The sequence below is a fragment of the Patiria miniata genome, unplaced genomic scaffold (genome assembly GCF_015706575.1).
Source record: "Patiria miniata isolate m_02_andy unplaced genomic scaffold, ASM1570657v1 HiC_scaffold_26, whole genome shotgun sequence".
NCBI lineage: Eukaryota > Metazoa > Echinodermata > Asteroidea > Valvatida > Asterinidae > Patiria > Patiria miniata.
The window spans coordinates 535,352-551,237 of NW_024037065.1; the positions used below are offsets into that span (position 1 = coordinate 535,352).

Below are 15,886 nucleotides of genomic sequence, written 5' to 3' on the forward strand. Positions count from 1 at the left end.
CGGTAAACGTTTTTGCAGACGCCCATTTAAAGTCTTTGTACGGCAGGTATTGACGGCTTGTTTGGTTTATGGTCGGGTAGGTATTTGTTGTTGGCTTTGTGGTATCTCATACCACCCACGCTCGAGATACCACCTCTTTTTGCCTTTTCAAAAAATAAATGTTTGTCTACGTCTTGCAACAGTTCGAGTTTAACTTCCGAGTGTTTTAATGAGGCATCCCACGACAATCCTGGTGCTGTGTAGTAATTAGCCGGATCTAACGCGTAGTTTGTAATACACGTTTGCCTAAAGTTTTCAAATACGCAAGCCAGTAATAACGTATCAGTAGTGACGTACAAATTGTGATATTCCCCCATGTTTTTAACTTTAAACTCGTTCAACGTCAGTTTAGCTCTGTCGTAGTCCTCTCGCGATATATTTTTGTATTTAAGGCTGCTGTAAAATTGTTCGATGGGGGGGTAGGCTGGTCTCTTGAAATCTGTCAAACGAGTCCATGTATTCATAAATTATGGATAAACTCCTTTTTGTAACAACGAGTCGATGTTTTGACAATTAAAATGTTCTCTGAGTAGTTTAAACGACTCTCTTGGACAAGTTTTAGATAATCTATCCAACGAAGACGCCGTAAAATTAAACGAGTCTATAAATCGCATATTTCCGATCGAAAACGAAATATACTTTTCCGAATTTCTAGCGATAACTTGTAATTCCTTTTCGTCATCTTACTCTGAAATACTCTGCATGATCAAGTGAGCGTCGTAATTTTGCAGATTGTGAAAGATGACCGGTATGGGGTTAAACCCTGGTTTAACTTGTAATTTAAGATTGCAGTAGGCGTGCGCGGCACCTCTATATCTACCCGTGACGTGACAGTGATCTCTCACCTTTCTAAATAAGTTGATTTTCTTTTTGCATTCGAGGCATTTGCTCGAGTAATTGGGATAAATTGGTTTCTCGCAAATCCAACACGTGTTTGTTTTATCATGATGTTTTTTAGCTCGCTCGTTAAATTTAATGGGTTGGGTTTTTTTTTAATTTGCAATTTATGTCGCTTTGTATTTTGAACATTTTATTTACAAACTTTGATGCGGCATCTTTTCCTCTATAAGTCTCTTGATACGCATTGGTGCCGTCGCATCTAACTACTACCAACGAGTAACCGCTAGCTTTGTGAATGTTTGTCTTTTGCGTGTTGTCCTTTTTTATCGTCCGAGTTTTTTTCTAATATCGATTCAAAGTCGGCGTAAACTACAAACGGTTCTTTTTGTTTAAACCTGTAGTTTTTAAATTCTAATATTGGCACATCGTTTTCGTCGACCATCCACTCGTTATTTACAAATTTTCACTTAGAGGTAGGAAATACAATCTTTGACGGATGTGTATCTATACCATTACAATCGGTCATGTGTCTATCTAATTTTACTTGCGTTCTATAATGACACAGGCACCTTCGACAAAAATATTTCTTACTTTTATCTTTTGTAACGTTGTAAATCAATCTCGAAAAATTATTTATCCAGCAGTAGTGATGCTTGTCGCCCTCAGAAAACATAAACAGATCGATAGGTCGTGACTCTGCTTTGTAGTTTTTAGACACGTATAACGGATATATTTCCCCCTCATAACCGTATACGTTTATCGTTTAATCATTTTGTCTTTCTATCTTTGGTATCTGGTCGATCGGTGTTGGAAAGTCTACGCCTTTAAATTTGAGTCCGTCATCTTTGGTGCATACAACAGGTTCTTCTTTATGAATTTTATATTTAAGATCGTTTTTTTTTTATGTTTATTACTTTATCCGTATACAACCCAAGAGCAGCTCTCAAACACCATCTCAAACACTCGTCGTCTTTGTTTTTAATGTTAATCATCGCCGTTTTCGGTTTGATACATTTTGGTAGGTCAATATAAGAACTACCCCTCACGGGGTTAAACCTGTTGATGTTGATATACAACGCCATTATCTTTTTTAAAACCCAACCCGATCCTTGATTCGTATACCTTTCATCCTTTTTAAATAGCTGGTCGATGTCTTCTTTTAAAACCTGTTTTATTTGACTTTGATTTAAAACAACTCTCTGATCGGTAAAATGTGTAGCTTCGATCGTTTCGATCGTACCATCCGGTTTGTTTTTTTCGTATTTTATTTTGATTGTGAGCTCCATTTTTAAACCTCTCAGATCTCTCAATTCTGACTTGATTTTATTTACAATTTGATCTTTTTGCGTATCAAAACACTTGACTAAATCGTCGTTAAAAAGTCTAGGAATCAGTTCCCAGTTTCTAAAGTTGTTTCTAAATCTCCTCGTCGCTCTAAACTCAGCCTCTTGAAAATCATCGGGTTGCCTAGAGTTTTAAATCGCCGAGAGTAAATCTTTTTTCAAAAATCGACCTTTATAACCCGACGGGTTATTTTCTAGATCGTTATCGTCTGCAATGTGTTTGAGCTCATGTAGCTTCTTTTTCCTCAAGTTTTTAAATTGAGCTTCGTAGTTTTTTATCCCGTTGATGTAGACTTTACGCGTAAGAGCAACATTTTGATTGTACGGTATATTATATCGCTAGACGTAATCGCGCAACGTCGCTTTATTCCCTCTAGAAAATCCCTTAACGATTGGCCTGATCATATTCATCATTTATATAATTATATCAATATAATTGTTTTAAATTTTTTTAAGAGGTCAGACTTTTTGATTTATAAGCAATCAGACTCACCGGCTGGTGAGAGACAGATCTTCAAGACGAGAGATAATGGGCCCCGGTTTTGGCCTGGGGCTGAGACTGAGATATTGGGAGGGGGATCATTGGGAGGGGAGGGGGCGGAGACGGGAGGGGGCGGGGAATCGTTGGGGAGGGGTAAAGTCTGGTACCTGCCCCCCATTCCTATGGCAAAGTCTGGTACCCTCCATATATACCTACTTTTTTTGTTTACAATAGTATCCTCGGATATTCTTGTTTAGCTACAAATTTCCCAACATTAAATGAAATGTTCTTTTGCAAAAGACGTACACAAAGTGACATTGTATATTTTTGTTGGTCAAAGTTCAAGTATTTTTTTCCCCCTTCATTATGTTGCAGACCTTTACTTAGCTGAAGGATCTAGCAAATGCATTAAGATCTGTACCTTCGGTTCAGTCAGAGGATCCCCTCCCAGCAGCACCTCAGAATCATGCAGCACCTCAGAATCCTGCAGCACCTCAGAATCCTGCAGCACAGGTGCCTGCTGCTCAAGTATAGGCGCTAGGCACATCCGAGGTCAAGACCCCTGCCAAGGTACGTACACTTTACATACGATTCACCTCATAAAGTTGCTATAATGTAGCATAATATTGTTCTGAGTTCTGTTTTGTGTGTTTTCTCTATCCAGGTGAACAGCGGCAATGGAATTGTACTGGAGAAGGTCAAGCTGCTGGCAATCACCCAGGCCAGCGACAGCGCCACCAAGTTGGCAAGGAATCTTTTTGTTACCTTATTCAAGAAAGAAGAAGTTGTAAGGCGAGCCCTCAAATTAGAATCCCTCCCCAGACCGTTCGGGGTTGAGCCCGCCCAGTATGTTGAAGGGATTGGGACCTTGCATGGAACCGATCGGCCTGGATTAACTCCACCAGGCTTCTGCACCATGGCTCTGGCTCATCACAAAGGAACCAATTTGCGACGCGCTAATCCTCCAGTAGGCAACAATGGCTGTGATGAACTTCATAGAAGTTGCCGCTGGTAATCCGAGCGGGCCGAATAATCCTCCAACAATGGCCAGACTTCAATTTATGTTGCCTATTGTGAAACCCCGAGTCACCAGTTTGGACCGATTGGGGCGTCACGCTTCAGTGACCGGGTGGCTTCTGGCTTCGTACCGATTGGGGTGAAAGAAATTAGCATACCGGACCCGGTACCCGAACGGTCTGTTATCTGATGGCTCGCCTAAGCCGTAGCCTGACCGGCAAAAATGTCAAATGCCCATTTGGCATCGTCCATGGAAACACAGGCACTGGATCCTGCAAGAGTTGGTGCAATCATAGGTATTGTTACCTTTCTTTTTCAGTCACGCTTGAAACAATAATGATATAGTAACATAAATTTAACATGTACATGTAGCCATATAAGACCACTTTGAATTCCTGGCGTGGGGCATCATAGGAATACCCAGTGTTAAAGTAACAGTCAAAATTATTATCTTATCTAGTATCTCCGAAGAATAAGAAAGGAAAAAGAAAATGAAATGAAAAGACTCGAAAAAGAAATGGTGGGGATGTTTCAATCAGCCCCCAAAAGAGTGGGTGAAACAAGAAACATAAAACAGTAAAACTCGCATGTCAAAAAAGGACAACCTTTTACATCACTACAACTTAATCCATAAGTAGGTTTGTTTTTGTGGTTTCTTTAACCCTTACCCTACTAGACCCTCCAACGCATGTGCCTCAAGAATATCTCCTATGTTTTTTGCATGGCCCTCCAATATCTGCCATGTCATTTCAAGGGTAACTGGACAGGCACTCCAATACATGCCACAGAGAACTCTGATAACAAAGTGAGTGCCCCCAGCTGGTCAGTATCAGGCACCCTCCAGGGCCTCCAACTCCTGCCAATTGGAGCCTTCACTGTTAAATAAAACTATCTGCCAATAAACTGCAGCTGGAGGGCATTGGCATAACCAACTGACATGCAGTAAACTACCCTCATAGAGTAAGGGTTAACATACTTTACGGTGAAGAGATTTCCAAGTGCCTCGATCATCTATTTTAAGGCAGTCACTGGCAAACAAGGTAAAAGAAATGAACAAACAAGACTGAAACAACGTTCATCTGTTTTGCCCCCGTGTTCACTTTGCTGTAATTTGACTTATTTGCCCATTCCTTTAAATTTAGTTAACTACGTGTACGTGTGTAAGTTTTGTCATCCAAAACTGTACCTCTACACAGTATCTTTATCATTGTTGCTGCCAAATGAATTTGGAAAAGAAAACGGTAAATGAAATTATACAATTCCATGAAATTAAGACCTCCTTTGTGACAATTTATAGCACAAAATAAGTCAGTCATGCCGCTATTGACAATGCTGTTATAATCACTCAAGTTGATTTCTAAAGGCGGGCACCTACTTACAAAAAGAAAAATATATAATAATGAATGCCTTTGATCCAAATAGCCATGAACATAAGCTTTATTCCAAATTTATTTGGGAAATTTAATTTGTAGGTATAGTTTTTTTAAATGTTTACAAATATTAAAACGAGGTGAAATTATGTGACTCTTACATATTTGGTGCCAATAAAATTGCCTTCAATATTGTTTAACATGAAAATAATGCAGTGAAGATGTCATATAATTTATGCCTGAACATACGTAGTTTCGAAATGTACTGGGTATCTAGCTGGATAGAATGACTGTTGGAAATTATGATTGGTGCTTTTGTTGAAATTTCCAATTGTAGTTTTCAAACTGTCTGAATACCATTGCCTTTCAATAAAGCTGTATGCATGGCTTTACAAACTGAATAAAGGTATGGATTGTAGCAACCACAAGTCTTTCATGCATGTGTCTTTCTTGCCAAATTTACAGTATCCTTCTCAGGAAAACAATTCAAATAAAACTGTGGGGTTGTTTTTCAGTCAACTTCTACATGTGTTATGATGTGAGATTTACAGAAATCTAACCTTCCAATTTTTGATGTCTCACATTTTTTTGGTAAGTGTCTTTGTTTACAACGTACATTGTATCATTGTCTTTCAACAGATAATAATGTGGCTTTACGGTTACACCTCTATGTTCCGACACCCCTGTGTTCCGACTGCACATATTCCTATTCCTATTCCTAACCCTAACCGGGTGTAACCCAATCTGGGTTGTCGGAACATAGGGGTGTCGGAACATAGAGCAGTCACCGGTTTTACAAACTTGGCCTGGATCGTTCTAACCACAAATCTAATTCTTTCTTAATTGCAATATCTTTCCCATGATGAAATTTTGTGGGGTTTTTCACCTGAATTTATATATGTTTTATTAGAAGACATTTACAAGTTGAAAACATTTTCACTTGTACAACATTTAAAAAAACTTATGTTTATTTATCTGCCATTGTTTAACACTGGAACGTTATTATCCGTGTAAATATTTAAGTTATCTCTTAGTATTATTCATAATCAGGCAGCATGAACCTCTGTGTATTTCATAAGTGAATATTTTTTTTCATGACATTAACTGTGTACAGACTTTGTAAATTTTAGGTGCTTTTGATTGTAATACACTCCCCATTTTTTTCTTCATCACATTAACTGTGTACAGACTGTATGCATTTTTGGTGCTTTTGATTGTTATACTGCCCAGGAAAGATATCTGCCCACCCTTTGCATGCACAAATATGTAAATTCAGAAGAAAAAAAAAGAAAAAAATACGTCTGTCCATCTATAGTTGTGTATAAATGTCATATTTGTTTTTCGTGATTTTATTTGGTAAAGAGTAACACCAATGTCACATTTTGAAGTTAACAGAACTAAATTTTCAATCATTTCTCCAAAGAAATGTCGAAATTTCTGTAAAAATTGTATTAAATGTTCTATAGAAAATCATATTTCTAAAGAATTTTATTGTGCAGCTTATAGAAAAGGTTCAAATTTCTATACAATTTTATAGAGTTCTATACAATGTTGCAAAACTAGCTACACATTTCCATAGTTCTATAAAATGTTTTTATAGAAATTTGAGCAAACTTTTATAAAATTTTATAGAGTTCTATAAAATGGTTCATAGCAAAGATTCTAAATTTTCTTTAGATTTATATAAAATGTTTTATAGAAATTAAAGAAAATCTTTATAAAATTCTTTAGAGTTCTATAAAATGTTTTTATAGAAATACGAGAAAATCTTTATAAAATTTTATAGAGTTTTATAAAATAGTTCACATAAAAAGTTCCAAATTTTCTATAGAGTTATATAAAATGTTTTTATAAAAATAAGAGAAAATCTCTATAAGTTCGATTGAGTTCTATAAAATAGTTCATAGAAAAAGTTCAAAATTTTCTATATATTTCCATACAATATTCTATATAAAACTAGCCTTATTTCTATACAATTTTATTCACTGCTCTATAGAAGGGCCCAATTTCGATAGAATTCTATAAACCGGTGTATAGAATTATGGCCCATTTTTCAATAGAATTTATAAAATCTCTATAAAACCTTATAGAAGACTTCTAAAGAAACTCTATAAAATTTGTATAGACAAAATTCTATAGAATGTTTTATAGAATTTCTATAGAATTCTTTCTTATAGAATTCTATACAATTTTTGTGTACGGGGATGCAGAATTGAAGGTAAGATGTTGGTTTAGGGCTGACCCTAACCCTACCCCCAATCCTGCATCCTACCCCTAATCCTGCATCCTAACCCCAATCCTGCATCCTAACCCCAATCCTGCATCCTACCCCCCAACAACAAGCATCCTATTCCCTAATCCTGCATCCTACCCCAAATCCTGCATCCTACCCCAATCCTGCATCCTACCCCCAATCCTGCATCCAGCCCCCGATCCTGCATCCGACCCCCCAATCCTGCATCCTACCCCAATCCTGCATCCTACCCCCAATCCTGCATCCAGCCCCCAATCCTGCATCCTACCCCCCAATCCTGCATCCTATTCCCTAATCCTGCATCCTACCCCCAATCCTGCATTCTACCCTCAATCCTGCATCCTACCCCCATTCCATCCATCATTCTAACCCAATCCTGCATCCCACCCCAATCCTGCATCCTACCCCCAAACCTGCATCCTACCCCAATCCTGCATCCTATCCCAATCCAGCATCCTATTCCCCAATCCTGCATCCTACCCCAAATCCTGCATCCTACCGCAATCCTTCATCCTACCCCAATCCTGCATCCTACCCCCAATCTTGCATCCAGCCCCCAATCCTGCATCCAGCACCCATGCAATCCTGCATCCTATTCCCCAATCCTGCATCCTACCCCAAATCCTGCATCCTACCGCAATCCTTCATCCTACCCCAATCCTGCATCCTACCCCCAATCCTGCATCCTACCCCCATTCCTGCATCCTACCCCATTCCTGCATCCTACCCTAATCCTGCATCTTTACCCCCAAACCTGCATCCTAACTCAATCCTGCATCCTACCCCAATCATGCATCCAGCCCCAAACCAACATCGTACCCCCATACCAACATCTACCCCTAATCCTGCATCCAACCTCAATCTTGCATCCAACCCCAAACCAACATCCTTTCCCTAATCCTCCATCCTAACCCAATCCTGCATCCTATCCCAATCTAACATCCTGATGCAACTCTGCATGCTAACCCAATCCTGCATCCAATCCCTTCCTTCATCCAACACCCACTCTGCATCTACCCCTATTTTGCAGCAAAACTCCATCATTCCTTATTGAACCCTTATCTCCATCCAACGAAAAAGAAATCCGTTTAACATGCATGTCACATTACCGCGATGAACGTCATCATAAATTTGCCATATCTTGAAATAGCATGTCTAAAAGCTGCATGAGGTGGATTGAACTATAAAATGTCTCAAGTGCAGAACAAATATGTTATTCTGTGTGAACTGAATTGGAAAAAAAGAGAAGAACTCTCCCGAAAAAACGCACACAAAAATAGAATAACAACTGAGTTTTGTGAAATTTCACTGGTTTAACTGGAGTCTTCCCCCGGATGGGCCGAGGTCCGCACTGGATTGGCTAAGTTCTTCAACGGGCAGGCTGGGTTTTGCAGGAAGTGCCAAGGCAGCTCTGTGTACTTTATGTGCACATTTAGAAAAACATATGGCACTGGAATATGTTTCTAGAGCATTGTCAAGGAAAACATCCTCACCGTGGCTCCAAATCACTTACAACACAAACAGTGAACACAAAGGGTTAAGAATTGCAACAAAATTATCAATTTTGTATATAAAATGTTTTTATAAAAATAAGAGAAAATCTCTATAAGTTCGATTGAGTTCTATAAAATAGTTCATAGAAAAAGTTCAAAATTTTCTATATATTTCTATACAATATTCTATATAAAACTAGCCTTATTTTTATACAATTTTATTCACTGCTCTATAGAAAAGGCCTAATTTCGATAGAATTCTATAAACCGGTGTATAGAATTATGGCCCATTTTTCAATAGAATTTATAAAATCTCTATAAAACCTTATAGAAGACTTCTAAAGAAACTCTATAAAATTTTTATAGACAAAATTCTATAGAATGCTTAATAGAATTTCTATAGAATTCTTTCTTATAGAATTCTATGCAACTTTTGTGTACGGGGATGCAGAATTGAAGGTACGATGTTGGTTTAGGGCTGACCCTAACCCTACCCCAAACAAAATTGTCCATTGAATTTGTATTTCATCCCAATTCGAAGCAGATCAACCGGTTCTTATCAAACATACCATCAGTGAAGATGTACAAAAAGAATCCACTTTGAGAAAAACTTAAAGAGGTAAATCAAGCATGAGGTAAAGATTGTTGTAGCACCATATGACAAACCCGTCATGCTACAGTAATTAAATAAAGGACAATTCCAAACCATAAGAGACCTGTGCATCGATTCTACTGGTTTTTTTCTACATGTATTCACACTGGTCTGTTTTTTTTCTATTCACAATGGCCTGCATGAAAAACAATGAAATAAGGAAAATGGCAAATCCAAGACATGCCTTCAAGTCTGCCTCAAAATCATTAATTGGTGATATTGTGTCTGGAAGTTGAATCCAAAGAGGAAAGAGAAGATCTCATACATAGTACAGGGGTGTGAGTGGAGTTAAAAAAAATAGCTGGAAATAGCTGAACCTGTAAATAACCGAACCTGCGAGCGCGAAGCCCTTACGGCGTGGGGTCCGGGGCCCGCCCAAGGGCCCCGAAATTTTTTTGAAATGTAGATGCTTTGTGGTGCATTTTACAGCCTCCTGGGCCAACTATTGGTCAAAAATGTTTTACAATTTATGCATGTTTTAAATTAACTTTTCATTTATTGGCATGAAACTGCCTCAATGGCCAACTTGTATATGAAAACTGTGTTGAAATTGAGGTTTGGAGTGCGAGTCTGCCAAAGCCCCGCCTCGCAAAAAATAAACTTCCTTTAAATCTACATGTAACTCTTTCATGCTGTCTGGCCGTTGCAAACCTCACAAGGGACTCTCCTTACCTTATAAGGCCCTTTTCTGTTTTTTTTACACGGTGTTCTTCAAGATCCTCTTGTGCCCTTTTGAATTGTTCAAGTTTAGTTTGGGTTTTTGATGACACTGTGACTGTCTTGACCGGTTTCTCGAAACCCATCTTGTTTTTCTTTTCTTCTTCTTTCTTCCTTGCACTATCTTTGTTATCTGTATACGTGCGGTATGCAGTCCGCATATTTTTGCACAAGGTGGTATTTACAGGAGTGTAGGATGGGTCTGCCCTGTCAAAATACTGCAAGGCTGTCTTGTCGTTTGACATAAGCTCGTACTTGACAGTCTGGATTGCGGAGAAGCTGCCGACTTGTAAGCTTGACTTCTTCTTGTTCAAGACATCCTTCATTATGCTGAAGGATGACTCAACAGCTGGGCCATGGAACTTACTATTAGTAAGTGCTGGGCTAGTTGGTGAAGGTTTGCAAACATGTATATACAGTGTGTATAAAAGAACAACAACATTTCTTTTGACTTTTGTTGAGACTGGGCTAATTTAACACCAAATACCTAGCAGCAACTTAAAGCCACAGATTCCCTCTTTCCAATGATGCGTTATTCATTCAAATGGTCATGGACGGCTAAACGCTCATTTTTTTTGACAATGAGACAAAGAGGACTTGGAACCAAGTTTCACTCAAAATGCCACTATAAATCCTATTCAGTTTTCCCTCTCTCCTGTAAAATGTTTGTGATGAAAAGGACATGTGTTGACATAGCCCGACTGCGTCTGGCCGTACAGTACTATCGCAAGCTTTGTAGTACGGCCAGACGCCCGATGCTTCCACAGAGACTGGATTTTGTTGGCCGCCGATGTAGCGATTTTGCTACATCTTTCGATCGCGATTATCTTTTCATCCAGGACACAAATTTCCAAAGTTAAGGTTTGTAGTCGTAGAGCAACTCATACCTTTTCGAAAAAAACGTTCTTTGGTCTCAATATTTTCATCCATCTGGCCACAAGACGAATTTCAGTCATCAGATTCCACAAATATCGTCCCCCATGCGATCCCCCATGCGATTTCAAAATGGCGGCCGCGCTGTAATGTATGCAATTAGCAGGCGCGCCCGCGCAAAATCATGAATATGCATAAACAGTCTGTGACGTATACCGTTCGGCCCTGCTGCTGCACGCACGTCCAAAAACACGTCGGTCATACGTCACAGACTGTTTATGCATACAAGTGTCCCCTTGCCGTCATTGAGATCACAACATTAGGCAGATACCTCAACCCCTGACGGAAAGTTCTTTTGAACAGCTACACATGTGCTTGTAGAAGAGATGCTTATCCCCTTCAGCTACATCAAGTAAAGCATACAGAGTTGACGCCCTGCGTCTGTATTTAGTAGCGGTTAGTTTGGAAGGATTGGATAGCTGATTTCCCATAGCCTTGGTGACATACTTAATTGCCGACCATCCGTTGACATGATTTGTCGATTTCTGGGTGTAGGCGAACAGAAATACGTTGTCTGGAGAAACCCATGCATCTTTCCTCATCTCTACAATAACCTGAATTGGTTTCAGAGTGTCAAGAGGACTGGGACAAGCTTCCGACTCCCTTTGCCTTTTTGGTAAATCAACTTGAATGACTGCAGCAGAGCCTTTTCCATAGGATTGCTGACTGTCTCGATGAGCTGAGGATCTATCCATGCTTGAGATACACCATCCTGCCATTCAGACATTGTTAATCGTGCAGGTTCAACCCCTCTTCTAGCGTTGGATAGCGTTGAACAATCAATGACCGAAGAGTAGTGACACATGCTTAGGCCTCACAAAAAAAAGTGTTATGTTGGCGTAACCCGACCGACCCTAAAAATGCGGCCGACCCTGCATATTTTTTTTTTTTTGAAGGGAAGAAATATAATTAAAATCTATAGAAATGAATTTTAAATACGTTTTGAAAACATTTCTGAACGTTTCTCCTCAATTGTATGACGATAGCGCGCGTGGAACTTTGGAGTGCACAACGGTTTTGCACCTTCCTAGATCCTCTCCATGACACAACGAACATGCAGAAGATCGCGCTACAGGCAGTGCGCGTGCGGACGGAGATCGATGCACCATGCATGCATGATGATAGATGCACACGTACATGTACAGTACATGTATAGCCTCGTCCTAAACTGTTGCACGGCGCGAACTGCTACATACACTAAAGATAAAATTATTTATACTCAGTTGCATTGTACTTGTTAGATTACCAGTCTGTTTTTGGAGGCTGCACACAGGGAATTCAAGTCTATACAGTTGGCCTACATGATAGCTAAAAATATATAGCCTGGACACTTCTAGAACATCTAGGTCAACACCATATTAGGGAGTGCAGTGTTATGCAAATTAGATGCAAAGTTTTAGGAGGTGCTCTCCAATCACAGGAGAGGTAGGCAAAACTTTTAACCAATGAAAGAGTTGGCTGTATCTGGGGACTCTAGGAAGATTGTGGGTTTGAAGGTGTATAGCCTCACTTTGTCACAGTTTCTTGAGCTGAATACATGTACATGTAAATTGTTTTTACAACAGTGATTTGGAAATAAAAATTTGTGTGTTGGATTTCCACTGCTTTTGGATATAAATTGTATGGTCAACACTTCCATTTGGATATACTTTCTTCTGGATTTACTCACTTTTGGATATATATTGTGTGGTCAACACTTCCATTTGGATATCCTCTGGATTTAGGCCTACTCTTTTTTGGATAAGCCCTATTGTGTGGTCAACACTTCAATTTGTTTTTGGAGATATTTGCTTCTTCGTGCTGTGCATAACTTTTCATCCTTGGTGATTCGATCGTGGGAGGAGTCGGACATTTTTCACAAGTTTTCAACTTTTTATTTGACGGTTTTGGAGACAGAGCATATAGGCCTAGGCCGACTCCATTTCTGCTTGAATTTCTACGATACACTATCGGATGCAGACTCAGTAAACATTTGTTTTTTGTGGTAAGCCTCCCGGACAACTGGATAGTTTCGAACACATCCCCATCACTGTGCCATGCCGCGTCCCAAGCGCACAGTGGGTCGGCCAGCCCGTTTCATCGACCGCCAGACTGATGGTGTTGCCTCTGCTGTCACACAACCGCCAGCTAACAAGAAAGCCAGGACCTCCCAGCCGCCTGCTTCTCGACCGGTGCAGATGGCAACAGCTAACGGGGATCCTGTCAATGTCTCAGGGAACCCAGCTCCAACTCCCCCTGTGGCTGTGCCTGTGGTGACGTCCATAGTCCCTCCTGTGGCCATTCCGGTCATTGCCAGTCCCTCCCCTCTAGGGGGTCGGGGTGAGTATGGCACTGTTGATGATATTTTGGGTAGTAGTAGTAATGTTATGCCTACTAGTTTGACCATGCCATGTGAAATACCAGAACAAATTACTCAAGTTGGAATTGATATTCCCTTAGGTGTTCATGTATCCCAGGCTACCAAAGAAAAAATTTGGGAAAGTGCTTATGTTGACCTTGCGATATTGTATACAGATCCTACTAGTGCAGCTATTGCTAATATTGCTAGGTCTGACAACAATAATATTACTTTCGCGGTTGACGGGGATCAATTGGTGCTGAAAAAAGCAGGGTGTTCTCGAAAGAAAATAGATACTTTTGAGATGTGGCAGTCCGCGTTCCATACATACATGGCAATTTATCTCACAAAACACCCAAGGCGCTCTGCAGAATTGCTGAAATACACAGAAATTGTTCACATGGCCTGCACTCAGTACCCAGGCTTTGGTTGGAAGTTGTATGACGAGCAGTTCCGCTTAAAGCAAGCGACTGACCCCTCCCGCTCATGGGGAAATCTAGATATGGAACTGTGGCTCACAGTTGTTGCCGTGTCTGTCACATCCCCTAATGCAGCCCGGGCAGCAGGCCTCATTCAGTCGTCTAAGCCTAAACCTCGTGTGGGTGTGTGTTTTGCCTTCAATAGCATTCAGGGTTGCCGTTTAATGATGTGCAAATTTGCGCATACATGCAGCAAGTGCTACCGCTCTGGCCACAATGCCGCAGCTTGCCGAATTGGGGGACAAACGCGCTGGTTCAATTCCAATCTTTCCAAAGGGCTTGGTTCCCGTCCTGACCGTACTCAGACACATGCAATGCCGCGTCCCCAGACTAGCAGGCAATATGGCGGCCCGCAAGCCAGTGCTGTAGCCAGTGCGCCAACAACCCTTAACGCTGGCGGAAAGGTTTCTTCTTTTCGCAATTCCCACGCCAATTAAACTATCAGTTCTAAATAATTGGTTGGTCGGGTACCCAGATGCAAATGCGGCTGATATTTTACGTAATGGTTTTACTTATGGGTTTTCCCTGTGTTATAGTGGCCCAAGAATGCCCCGTAATTCAGATTGTTTGGCGTCTGCTGCCCAACGCCCGCATGTAGTGCGAGATAAGCTGTATCAAGAGATTCGTTTAGGCAGAATAACGGGACCATTTGCCAGTCCCCCACTACCTAATTTGCAATGTTCTCCTTTTGGATTGGTTCCCAAAAGTCAGCCGGGGAGTTTTCGACTCATACACCATCTTTCCTTTCCCGAGGGTCAATCCATTAATGATTTTATTGATGAAAGTCTATGTGCGGTGCATTATGCATCATTTGATGCTGCAGTTGGTCTCGTGGTTCACGCGGGCCGAGGTGCGTGGTTAGCTAAGGCAGACATAAAATCTGCATTCCGTTTGCTTCCTGTTTCTCCACAAGATTATGAGCTTTTGGGCTTTTCATTTAACGGTGTTTTTTATTATGACAAATGTATGCCCATGGGCTGTTCTATTTCATGTTCAATGTTTGAAAAGTTTAGTACATTTTTGGAGTTCCATGTTAAACAAGTAACGGGTTGCCCACTCATTGCCCACTACATAGATGATTTTTTGTTTGTGGCTCCCTCAGCCTCATCATGTTCACATTTGCTAACTACCTTTTCCTCAAGCTGCGAAGAATTGGGGGTTCCACTGGCAACTGAGAAAACAGAAGGGCCAGTACAAGTCCTCAAGTATTTTGGGTTGGAAATAGATGCATTGCGTGCGCAAGTAAAGGTACCTCGGGAAAAAGTACAAGCCATATCTGCGCAAATTCATACAGTGTTAAGTAAGCGCAAATCACCCTGGTTGGGATTCAGTCATTGGTCGGCTCCCTTAACTTTGTGTGAAGGGCGGTGTCCCCTGGGCGAGCATTCATGAGGCGTCTACCCAGATAGCAAGCCGATGTTGGGCCAACGTTGGTTAATGGTTGATTAATTGGCTGAATATCGGTGTTGGCTGAGTGATGTTGGCCCATTGTTGGCCCAACAACAGAAACTTTTCTTAAACTTAACAAAAAAGTTGACCGTTGGCCCATTGTTGGCCCAATGTTGCTGAAAATGACGGCAATTTCCATATCGGCACGCCGTTGGCCCAATACAATTAATGCGCTTCGCACATTAATGTGAAAGTATATGACGCACATACAGTATACGGATGTCAAACTCATTACTAAAGATCAAGAAATTGAATCAGTAAACGGCTTCTTCGGATTGTATTAAAATAATTATCCCTTTGTATGTCATTTATGTAGTATAAAGAAAACTTCATAAATTCAAAGCATTTTATAAATTGTCCGTGCTTTAAAATAATGGACTAAAAACACCGCGAAAATTTTGCGCGTCTACAGCAGCTAGCTGGCAAGTGGCCAAATAACTCGTATACACTCGTACATATTAAATACGCAGTATTGTATACA

At 40.4% G+C, this 15,886-nt stretch overlaps 1 protein-coding gene across 1 annotated transcript; it reads left to right on the forward strand.

Annotated features, from left to right (window-relative positions):
- The first annotated feature begins 780 nt into the window (after positions 1 to 780).
- On the forward strand, positions 781 to 8,242 carry LOC119733671 (anti-sigma-I factor RsgI2-like). The gene is made up of 4 exons (XM_038207065.1): positions 781 to 787; positions 3,079 to 3,273; positions 3,368 to 3,448; positions 7,797 to 8,242. The coding sequence occupies exons 1-4, from the start codon at positions 781 to 783 to the stop codon at positions 8,240 to 8,242; spliced, it is 729 nt and encodes a 242-aa protein (XP_038062993.1).
- Positions 8,243 to 15,886: the final 7,644 nt, after the last annotated feature.

Excerpts from the sequence above, each read along its gene's own strand:
- LOC119733671 (XM_038207065.1), top strand. Across the intron at positions 3,274-3,367 it reads AGGTCAAGACCCCTGCCAAG|GTGAACAGCGGCAATGGAAT; the intron begins GTACGTACACTT and ends TTCTCTATCCAG. Across the intron at positions 3,449-7,796 it reads GCGACAGCGCCACCAAGTTG|CATCCTATTCCCCAATCCTG; the intron begins GCAAGGAATCTT and ends ATCCCAATCCAG.